The 12,317-nt window shown below is 43.8% G+C and overlaps 1 protein-coding gene across 1 annotated transcript in view; it reads right to left on the bottom strand.

Moving 5' to 3' along the window:
• LOC120764894 (kinesin-like protein KIF2A) overlaps positions 1-12,317 on the bottom strand; it is a 237,047-nt gene that overhangs the window by 191,873 nt on the left and 32,857 nt on the right. Inside the window, exons 2-3 of the mRNA XM_058423934.1 lie at positions 8,849-8,943; positions 5,857-5,970 (exon numbers count right to left, since the gene is read on the bottom strand). Of these exons, the coding sequence (XP_058279917.1) occupies positions 5,857-5,970; positions 8,849-8,943 (209 nt within the window). The remainder of the gene's footprint in view (positions 1-5,856; positions 5,971-8,848; positions 8,944-12,317) is intronic.

Below are 12,317 nucleotides of genomic sequence, written 5' to 3'. Positions count from 1 at the left end.
TTTTTCTTCCTCTCCTATTAAATTGTTTTTTCTGACTTGGAGTCTCTCGCTGGTTTTGCCTTCAAGCCAGCACATATATTTTGGTGCCCAACGTGGGGCAGGAGGTACTGAGAAAAGTCAGAATTACAATTTTGTAGTGAAGAAAAAAAACAGCTGTCCGCTATGATGCTCAACATGCTTTCATATATCTTATACCTAGCTCTCTACATTTTCCCACACATGGGGCAGTATTTGCCGGTCTTAATGCTCATGTGTAGACCAGGTTAGGGTACCAAAATTGCTTTATTGGTCTATTATGTTTATTGTATGATAACCTCTGAGGCAATGAGCATCATTCGGAATATATACTCTATTTTGTGTTCTTGTCCTGGTCCAGAATGCTACATCTGGGCTCTCAGCAATCGCACCCAGCCCCTGTGGGGAGGGGTAAAGAATGATTTTTTCCAGTCTTTTAGGTCTGGCACAGCAGTTTTCGAAAGTATTGAGTTCTCTCTAGGTGCCAGGGCCGCATAATATTGTTGTTAGTTCTGCTTTGCCTTCTCTGCACGGCCTGCACCATGTTTAGAAATCAAACACTACATGGGGTGGTGCAGCGTCTCCTTGAGGAGGAGGGAAAAAGAAACAAATGCAAAACAACGGCATCCGTGTCTACACAAACTGTCGTAGAGGAAACAGGAACCGCATCTACGCAGACTGTCACAGAGGAGAAAGGAACCAAAGGTACCATCAGCATCTCCACACAAACTGACACCAAAGCAGAACAACCTAAACCAGTGGCAGTTGCCCCTGTTCAGAAAAAGAAATCAAAGAGTAAATCAGTCCGCATAGTGACTGATGAGAGTGTGGCAGGACCTTCACACTCAGCAGAAGAGACAGAGCCAGAGATCATCACCCGCTCTCTATCCCTGGGTGAACTGCGTGACCTGCGGAGGGAATTCACCCGCCAGACAAACGAGCCCATCCTGACCTGGCTGCTCCGCATCTGGGACGCTGCAGCCAATGACACCATTCTGGACGGAAGTGAGGCCAGGCAACTAGGATCACTGTCTCGGGATGTGGTCATTGACCAGGGGATCGGGAGAACCCAACAAACTCTCAGCCTCTGGCGGCGAATGCTAACAAGTGTGAGGGACAGATACCTTTGTAAAGAAGACCTCCAGGTGCACCAAGGAAAATGGAGCACAATGGAACAAGGTACCCGATGCCTGAGGGAATTGGCTGTGCTGGAGATCATTTTCTCAGAAGACGAGAGATTTCCTAAAAGCCCAGATGATTTCCAGTGCACATCGCAGATGTGGTTGAGATTTGCACAGCTTGGACCAGAGATGTACTCCCGTTACCTGGCAACGCTTCAATGGAGGGAAGGTGAGGACAAGGTGGGCATCTTGGTCAATAAACTACGAATTTACGAGGATACTGTCACTGCCCCATTTCGTACCCATGTCTCATCTGCGGAAACAAGGCTGGCTGAGCAAGTCCAGAGCTTGATTGAAGAGAGCCATCAGAAACTGAAAAAGGAACTTAAGGAAGAAATTTACCACATCTCGCCAGAACCAACAAGAGTCTCTGCCATTAGGAGCAGGTACCCACCAGCCAGGGAGAGAGGATACACTCCACGGGGTAACCTCTGGTCTTTTCTTCGGGAGCATGGAGAAGACATGAGGAATTGGGATGGAAAACCCACCTCCTCCTTAGCAGCCCAGGTACGTGAACTGAAGAGAGAGACACCTACCACGAAGAGCTCATCTAGAGCCAACACTGCTCCAGTCTCAAAGGCACAGAACCCCAGACAGTATAAGAAGAATGATATGACTGATCCACTTGAAGGGACCTCAGGAACATATTTACAGGAAGAAAGCAACGTGTACCATGACCAGGAATAGGGGGGCCCTGCCTCTAGCCGGGTAGAGGAAAGGGACAATCGGATCTATTGGACAGTGTGGATCCGATGGCCTGGCACATCTGACCCACAAAAATATACGGCTTTGGTTGACGCTGGTGCCCAATGTACCCTGATGCCATCAAGGTATGTAGGAAGAGAATCCATTTCTATTTCTGGAGTGACAGGAGGGTCCCAGCAGCTGACTGTATTGGAGGCCGAAGTGAGTTTAACCGGGAATGGGTGGCAAAAACACCCCAACCTGACTGACCCAGAGGCCCCATGCATCCTCGGCATAGACTATCTCTGAAATGGATACTTCAAAGATCCAAAAGGATATCGCTGGGCTTTTGGGATAGCTGCTGTAGAGACAGAAGACATCAGACAACTGAGTACCTTGCCTGGTCTCTCAGATGACTCCTGTGCTGTGGGACTACTGAGAGTTGAAGAACAACAGGTACCAATCGCCACAACAACAGTACACCGACGGCAATACCGCACAGACAGAGACTCTGATTCCTATCCATGAGATGATTTGTAAACTGGAGAGCCAAGGGGTGGTCAGCAAGGCTCATTCACCTTTCAACAGCCCTATATGGCCAGTGAGTAAGTCCAGTGGAGAATGGAGTCTGACTGTGGATTACCGTGCTCTGAATGAAGTCACCCCTCCACTAAGCGCTGCTGTGCCAGACATGTTGGAGCTTCAGAACGAGCTGGAGTCCAAGGCAGCAAAGTGGTATGCGACCATTGATATTGCCAATGCCTTCTTCTCCATTCCTTTGGCAGCAGAGTGCAGGGCCCAGTTTGCCTTCACCTGGAAGGGCGTACAGTACACCTGGAACCGACTGCCCCAGGGGTGGAAACACAGCCCCACCATCTGCCATGGACTGATCCAGACTACACTGGAAAAAGGTGAGGCTCCTGAACATTTACAGTACATTGATGACATCATTGTATGGGGGAACACAGCAGGGGAAGTCTTTGAGAAAGGAGAAAAGATCATCTAGATTCTGCTGAAAGCTGGTTTTGCCATTAAGTGAAGTAAAGTGAAGGGATCGGCCCAAGAAATCCAGTTCCTGGGAGTAAAGTGGCAAGATGGACGGCGGCAGATTCCCACTGAGGTCATCAATAAGATCACCGCCATGTCCCCACCGACCAGCAAGAAGGAGACACAAGCTTTCCTAGGCGCCATAGGTTTCTGGAGGATGCACATTCCTGAGTACAGCCAGATTGTGAGCCCTCTCTACCTGGTCACCCGCAAGAAGAACGATTTCCACTGGGGCCCTGAACAGCAACAAGCCTTTGCCCAGATCAAGCAGGAGATTGCTCATGCAGTAGCCCTTGGCCCAGTGAGGACAGGACCAGATGTGAAGAACGTGCTCTACTCAGCAGCCAGGAACAATGGCCTGTCTTGGAGTCTTTGGCAGAAGGTGCCTGGGGAGACTCGGGGCCGACCACTGGGATTCTGGAGCCGAAGCTACAGAGGATCTGAAGTCAACTACACTCCCACAGAGAAGGAAATCTTAGCCGCCTATGAAGGAGTTCAAGCTGCCTCAGAAGTAATTGGCACTGAAACGCAGCTGCTTTTGGCACCCCGACTATCAGTGCTGGGATGGATGTTCAAGGGAAAGGTTCCTTCCACGCATCATGCCACTGACACCACATGGAGCAAATGGATTGCCCTCATCACACAGCGTGCCCGTATTGGAAACCCGAATCGCCCTGGGACTCTGGAAATTATAACTAACTGGCCTGAAGGTGAGACTTTTGGATTATCTTCTGAAGAAGAAGAAGAAGAAGTGTCATGTGCCGAGGAAGCCCCACCGTATAACGAGCTACCGGAGACTGAAAGACAATATGCCCTTTTCACTGACGGTTCCTGCCGAATTGTAGGCGCTAACCGGAAATGGAAGGCTGCAGTATGGAGCCCCACACGACGAGTTGCACAAGCTACTGAAGGACAAGGTGGATCAAGTCAGGTTGCAGAACTTAAAGCCATCCAGCTAGCTTTAGATATTGCCGAACAAGAGAAGTGGCCATGACTCTATCTCTACACCGACTCGTGGATGGTAGCTAATGCTCTGTGGGGATGGCTGAACCGCTGGAAAAAGGCCAATTGGCAGCGCAGAGGGAAGCCCATCTGGGCTGCTGAGATTTGGCAGGACATCGCCGCCCGAGTAGAGAAGCTGACCGTGAAGGTTCGACACGTGGACGCACATGTATCCAAGAGTCAGGCTAATGAAGAGCATCACAACAACGAGCAGGTGGACAAAGCTGCCAAGGTGAAAGTATCACAGGTGGATCTAGACTGGCAACACAAGGGAGAAGTATTCTTAGCCCGTTGGGCCCATGATGCATCTGGTCATCAGGGGAGAGATGCAACATACCGATGGGCCCATGACCGAGGGGTGGACCTTACTATGGACAACATCTCACAGGTCATTCACAACTGTGAGACCTGCGCTGCAATCAAACAGGCCAAGCGGGTAAAGCCTCTGTGGTACGGTGGATGATGGTTGAAGTACAGGTATGGGGAGGCCTGGCAGATTGACTACATCACCCTTCCCCAAACCCGCCAAGGCAAGCGCTATGTGCGAAATATGGTGGAAGCCACCACTGGATGGTTAGAGACCTACCCTGTGCCTCACGCTACTGCTCGGAATACTATCTTAGGCCTTGAAAAGCAGGTCTTGTGGAGACATGGCACCCCTGAGAGAATCGAGTCAGACAATGGGACCCATTTCAAGAACGGCCTTATAAACACCTGGGCTAGAGAACATGGCATTGAATGGATATATCACATCCCTTATCATGCACCAGCTGCCGGGAAAGTTGAACGGTGCAATGGGTTACTTAAGACTACCCTGAAGGCGCTTGGTGGGGGGACTTTCCAAAATTGGGAACTGAACTTAGCAAAGGCCACCTAGATGGTCAACACACGAGGGTCAATCAATCAAGCTGGTCCTGCCCAGTCTGAACCCTTGCACACAGTGGATGGAGATAAAGTCCCTGTGGTACACATGAAAGGCATCTTAGGAAAAACTGTTTGGATTAATCCCACATCAAGCAAAGGCAGACCCATCCGTGGGATTGTTTTTGCTCAAGGACCTGGTTCCACTTGGTGGGTAATGCAGAAAGATGGGGAAACCTGTTGTGTACCACAGGGAGACCTAATTTTAAGTGAGAACTGGGTGTAGGGTTTCATTCTGTATATGTGTATATTTATCTATCTAGCTGTAAGAATGTATTAATTTAGGTATGATGTAGATGGTCATAGAATAAGGGGTGGATTATGTCCTAGGTTACAATGTAAAATGTGCCCAAAGTATGTATTCTATCACCATCTACATGAAATGTTGAAACTAAGTTGTGCACCACTGTTTCCCTTGCCCCCTCCCTCCAGACTATCTTCTGTTAATGGCCCATCAATGCCTTCCTGCATGACTCATAGACAACTCCCTCCAGGAGCTATCTCTGTTTAATGGACAATCAAGGACCTATTACAAAACTGATAAAATTATATCAGTCCATTGTGAGATGCTCCGCCCAGGGGGAGGAGCCAAGCATTCCCACCTGGATATAATCTGGGCCTTGGGACAGCACAGGCAGCCTTACCCACTGGATTCCCAGAGGACAAGAGCTACTAGACCTTTCTGCAGGAGCATTACTTCAACAAGACCACTTCATCTAGACTGCTACCACCACAGTTTCAGGTTGTATTCTGACTCTGTCAGTGATCTTTTGTACCATTGCATGTGTTTTATTTTATTTTACTTTTTTTTTCTTCCTCTCCTATTAAATTTTTTTTTCTGACTTGGAGTCTCTCCCTGGTTTTGCCTTCAAGCCAGCACAGTTAATAAAACTATTTGTTCATTTTTAAAGTTGAGCCTGCTTTGTTTTTCTCCTAGTCTCTCTCCCACAGAAAAAGAGTACGTATTAAGACCAGAATATGAACATGTTGCATAGATATTACCAACCTTCACGATTTTGTTTACTTTAGCTGCTGAAGTAGGCGGTGGTGTCTCTGGACTAGGTTCAATATCATCAGGTGCAAGATCTGGATTAAGTGAAAATATGCTCTCCAAGTCAATCTGTGTAAAAGAATATAAAATAGATTTATGATTCTTAGAACAATATTCAGCCTTTCCATTTCTCCTGATATTTTTGAGAATACACAATGAATACATTTAGTGCTTTTACCCCACAATTTGTTAATTGTATAACCTGAATGATCTTATTTTATTTTCACTAAAAACAGTGTAAGCTTTGGTCTTCATGTAAACTGAAAACACATCCTTCAGAAAAGAAATTAATTAAAAATAACCAATTGTCGAAGCTTGGACAACAAGGAGTTAATGCACTGCTACATCTCAAACTGATAGCTGTGCAAATGTGCAAGTTAGAACAGGATGTGGCTGGAGAGGAAGGCCATACAAAAGTAGGGCAGCACCTTTCTGGGGCCTACTTCCCTGTTCTGGTCCATAGTGACTACACAACATAAAGGACAGTGCCAGTGCAGAAGTGGGGTCAGGAAATGGGCATGAACTTTGGCAGAAGGCCAATCCAATAGAGAAGGATCGAGACCACCAAAGACCCTCAAAGTCCCCCAACCCATTTCCAGAAAGGCTTAGAAGAGCAGACTGTGCATGCTACTTCATTGACATGGAGAGCAAGAAACCTAATCCTAAAGTGAGGAAAACTTATCTATAAAAAAGTATTCCCACAAAGCGTGGGTGGTACCTCTAGGACCTTGAACACCCCATCAGCTAGATCGACACTGGAACCAGGACTGGTGATCTCCTTTCCTCTCCTGCCTGATCTCTCACTCTCTCTCTATTCCCTCTTTTCTTTTATTTCTCTTACTACTAGAAAATAAAGGCAAAACTTATACCAATTTCCATGCCAACTGTATGATTTGATAATAAAACTTTGTGAGCTTTTTTGGACCCTTCTAGCTTTTGCCATTTCTTTTCAACCACAGGCATCTATTGTAGCAGGATTTTTGGAGATAGACACAGAGAGGCCTTACAGTGCTGGGAAAGTTCTGTTGTTTTAGCACTGTCAAGGACGTTGAGCCTGAGAACCAGCTTTTTCCCTTAACAAAATTGAAAACAAGTAACTGCAAAGGAATGCTTATGCAGATAACACTAGCGAATAGTATAGCCGCTTGGGGCTCGTGGACATGAGGGATAGCCAATAGCTAGCAGTAAAATGCCGTGTGAACAGCTTATGCACTAGAATGCTATATGTATAAAAGAACCCCGTGTACCCTCAATAAACGAGCATTCACCACTACTTCTGTGAAGAAGGTGTTTGACTCTGGCTGCTCCCCGTGTTTTTTTAAATCACCTTTAGTCTATGAATCTTGGGTGCTCCCTTCCTCTTAGGAGTGGGATGTGACACCAATAAGTATTGATAATTCTGTAAAGTGATTAAATTAAAACAGAAGTAGCTAGTATTACTGTGGTAATTTGTCAGTTACTGCATAATATGAAAGACATTTTGTAACATAAAAAGAAAGAGATCTCAATTATTTGAAATTTCCCAGAGAGTGCAAAAGAAACAGATGAATTACAACCACCCAAGAAATAATAGCAGAGTTGAAACCACATCAAATTTATGATGCTATTTTTTTTCTTGAAAGTGTTCCTCATTTAAAAAGCTGCAAAATGTAAGGGGGAAAAGGACAGGAACTTAAAAATAACTGGCTTCAGATCTGTTGAAACTCAGTTTCCTAAAAATCTTAAGTAGCTTTGGTCTCTGTAGACTGCTACTTCCTCTGGCTAGACCTTTCAAAGACCTCACTACTCTATGGATTCTGTGTCTAGAAGGATGAGTACAGATGATGAGATCACCAGGACATTCTCACAACCTTATTTTTCCTTTTTCCCGTGTTTTGACAAAACTGGTGAAATGCAATTATTTCTCAGCTGTTTCTCCAAATCTCAGCTGAAACTGGCTAACATGGTCCAAAATTTACAGGAAGAGGGGACAGCCAAGCATAACTGAGACAGACACAGTTTCTTAAAGAAAGCAGGGCTAGAAAATTATTGCCTAAAACAAACAGACTAGCAGTTCAATCCCTCAATAATACAAACAGAAAAAAAATTTTAATCCAGCTCCCACTGGCTTCCTGTCTGAATTTCAAGTCATTCTCCCTCTCAAAAATTTGATTTTTCTATTTGCAAAAAGGGGTAGCAAGTTCAGCCTTTATAATCTGTTTCAAAATCAAAAGATGAAAAGCACTATATAAAAGCCATAACAAAGAGCTCAGAAAGTCAAATTTAATACAACAGAAATGAGCATTTGCCTAGTAACGCCCATTGAAAACAGTCTGTAGCCAAAGAATCATCTGATGCCATTTTGGTTTTTGCCTTTTTTTCCCTTATATATTCTCTGTATTCTTTACACATATATTTGTAACCTATTGTATTAGGGGCTAATTTTCACAGTAATTTTCTGTGCCCTTTTCCTAGGTAGAAAAAAACCAAATTCCAGAGCTCCAAGCCCCGGGGGTACAAGGCCCCTATGCTATCTTGGTTCTTCCTGGCTACCAAGGTTGAGAACAACTCTTCATGATAAAAAAAGTACAGCTAGTAGTACCCAGGGAGGAAAGACTTAGAAGGGGCTTGACCCAGGGGGGAATTGCCTCACCACTTGTGCTCCTAATTGGTGCTTTTTTGTCAATTATCCTAATTTACTAAACCTATAAAACTGTATGCACCCCCTGTAGGAGTGGACTTTTGTGGACATTCCCTATAACTGCCCCTGGAGGCCTCCAAATAAAGATACACTTTTATATTACCTCCTATATTAAAATTATCTTAAATTTCATTTCTAGGTTGAAAAAGGCAACAGTTAAGTAAATAAAGATTTATATTTTCTCCATTTTCAGTGCAAATTCCAAAGCCTAATTCATGCAGGTGATGCATTTTTTAAAGAGAAATGTTCTAAAATAATTAGGTTTACCTCTTTGCCTTTAGTATCTCCATTTTCAATCCATTCAACAGTTACGCTTTCATTACCTTCATTTAGAGATGTTACCATAGCTTGGTGAATTCGGCCTAGGAAGGAAACATAAAAGATGAATTAACAGATGAAAATTTTTTCCAGAAGTTGTTTTAATCCCTGCTGTGAGAAATGCAGATAGAAGCAGAAAATAAAGAGGGTTAAAAAAAAAAAAAAAAAAAAGTGATAAATAGAAAACGATTCCTGGCCACACTGTAAAATGGCTCAGATTTGATCTAGTCAGGGGCTAGATCTAGCCAGAGGCTCTAATGGGACAGTCAGTGTACAAGTGAAAAACTTAATGAATAAAAAACTGAGTGGCAAGTAAATAAAATACCATGTGAAAGCTGCACCACTTGGACACTTCTGAGTCTCCCTTAGGTGGAAATGTTTCCTGTGGTGCATTTCACAAAGGCTTGTTTGTCTCCCTTCTAGGCTGATATAAAATGAAACATCCTGACATAGCAGGGAAGTCCCCTGAAACTGTATTCTGATATCCATTTCTTGTGGGTATTTAATCAGCTGGTAATTGAACTAAAATTAAATTGCTTGCAATTTAATACAAATCATAATTTAAAAAACAATTATTAACATAAACTGTTAAGCTTAAGTTAAGGTGCCATTGCTGACTTTTTCAGTGAAATATCCAAAGCCAAAAAAAAACCCCATAAAGTACAATAAAACCAGTAAACTTTCAGTAGGAATAAAGATTTTCCTTCTCAAATACATAGTGTATTGCATTTTTTAAATGCCATCCATCATACTTTATCTTATTTCCTATACATGGTAGCAAGAAGCAATTGGAAGAGCAGAGCAGCCATGCACTGACACAGAGGTGCATTGTGGAGTCCCTCAAACCCCTCGGGGGAATTCCCAGGGTCCTGCCTTGGAAGGATCTACCACAGAGTCTTCCCTGCTTAGGCCGAAAGAAAGTCCACCCCCATGGTGCTTTGCACACTGTGTGGTCTGCCCCAGTCTCTTCTCTCCCCATGCCCCTGGTTCTCCTGGTTTCTTCTTTCCCCACTTCCCCATTGATTGTGGTATCCCTGGTAGCCAGCTCCATCTTCCCTATAGGTCAATGAACTTTTCCCTGCCCTTTGTACCACTCCCGTGCCCTCAGACCATTGGTTCCTGACCCCTATTTAGGCCTGTGCACAGCACATGGCAAGGTCTTTGTTCCTGATTTCCCTCCCGCGCCAGGAATAAACCTCGCTGGAACTGATCATACAAAGGCCCTTCTTGCCTCTCTTTGCTGAGCTAGCTGTGGCGTGTGTGATGTGTGGGCTTGACTGCTTTGCCTGAATCCTTCCCAAATGGCTTTTCCACAGGAGATGCTTATTGGGATATAGGTAGCAGCTCCACCATCTAAAAATCACACTGCTACAGTGCATGTCACATTGATTTCACATCTGTGTTTTGCCCTAAGAGTACCAACTACTGGAGTTTCTAAAGAACATGAGTCCAATGTGACTGCTCCTCTAACACTCTCCTTTAATGAGCCATAGCACAAACAAGCAACCCCTTATTCCATCTCATTTGAGAGGGAAACACAGGTGATACAGTAAAAAAAGAAACTGTAGCAGACAAGAAAAGGCTCATAGAATAAGTAGAAGGCCTTTGCTCACTTTGTTCACTCTTGCTCTCTGACAATTCATGAAAGGTACTCTGGGAAGTGTATGGGTGGCATGAAAGGCAAAAAATAAGTTATATAACCAGAAAACAAGTTACATAACCAGTGCATGGACACCTCATGTTTGGGGTGTTGATTGGTTAGGGGTATGCGTGAACACTGTGTGATCAGAAAGCTTATTGGGTAAGAGAATGTGTGAACAGCAACACCTGCAGTGGCAGGCAGCCAATGCATGTTTGTTTTTCTTCGCAAGAATGTAAACAGATAAGAGCTTAGCATCTGAATACAGCAAAAAAGGCATGTTTTTTTGCAATAACCGACTTCTCTCTGCAATTGCCGGGGCAGTCTGTGAGTCTTCATTTATCATTGCTACAAGAAACCTAAATAATGTTTTGTTATCTCCCCAAAAGAAAAAAATGAACATGTAAACTTTTATGCACCCAGCAAGTATTTTCATTGCAGCTGTACTTAATCCTTCCATGAACTCTCTGAAAACCACAGAATTTTAACTTGCTTGTAGCTTGCAGCCTGAAGCCCACACACACCCACAAGACACCCGCAAGTGTCTCTACCAGGCTGCCCTCAGACCCACCAAGCTCACCTTGGCACATACTCATGCACCGACATGAGTTGTTGAAAACCAATATAATCAGGGACAAAGACCCTCTAACTAATTAAAGTTAGAAAATGGTATGCTTATTCACCGGCGGGCGGCACGGGAGTCATCTCCGAAAGGCGTGGCTGCCCCAAACAAGGCTCTTTTCCCTCTATTTATTTTCCAAGATCTTACATACAATACATATGCATAACCCCAGCACCTCCCATCCCCGCTCTGTATTAAAATGAGGCTATTAGTCCTTTGCGCATGTGCAATTCTTCTCTTGAATTGGGTCGGTGGTCTTGAATTGGGTCAGTGGTCTCAAAGGATGAAGTCAGGAGAGTTTTCATCAGGTCTCTGTGACCCTCTGGCACGATCCAAGGTCCCCTGCTTTGTGATTGATTGATACTAAGTCCAGGTGCTGGCCATTGTTCTTACTGGTTTCAATCTGTTCTTATGACGGTTCACTTCACTTTTTCTATAAACAAGCTCATAGTATAACAGTTAGCTCTAGCTTGGGCATCTAATAATCATTAACTTACCATTTACTAATAAATTGCTTCTAACCCTTAGCTAAAATCTTAACTCTCTAAAATCATGTTTCATTTCCCCACTCCTTCTTCAAAGTTAGTAAATTCTTTTACTAATATATAGATTTTTCTTCATCTAGCAAAACTGTGCCGTAGGGGTCCTTTAAGACCGTACCATATGCTCTTGATATTAAAGTTAAAGCTGCTAGTCGCTTCAGCATTCTCCAATTCCAAACAAGTATTATAACAAACAAAATCAAACTTAGACCAACTAAAATAATCAAAACAATAATCAAATAAACCAAGGTATTGAGCAAACCAGTTGCAGCTGGTGACTACCCAGAAAGCACATCCCACCAATGATGGAATGGGCCTTCTACTAACTTTTAAATACTCTCTGTATAGTCTCTGTGTCATGATGCATTGTAATCAAAGTTCTCTTTCTTTCTAATTTTTTTTTCTTTTTTTTAATCCATGGTGCTTCAATAATTGTGCAACTAAAGTTAAATTCATCTCTATAGGCACAGGCAATATTTCTTGAACAGTAGTCAAGTTTGCCTTTATGTGTTGGTGGGATAAAACAGGTGCCTAATAGGAAAAATCACATTCTTCAATTATGACAAAGTTACAAATGCACAAGTTAATTTAAGTTTCCCCAACCTTCCTACACAG

Source organism: Hirundo rustica, chromosome W, assembly GCF_015227805.2.
Source record: "Hirundo rustica isolate bHirRus1 chromosome W, bHirRus1.pri.v3, whole genome shotgun sequence".
In the NCBI taxonomy this organism is placed as follows: Eukaryota; Metazoa; Chordata; class Aves; order Passeriformes; family Hirundinidae; genus Hirundo; species Hirundo rustica.
The sequence above is the reverse complement of the archived record's forward strand: the minus strand, read 5'-3'. Positions and strand labels throughout refer to the sequence as shown.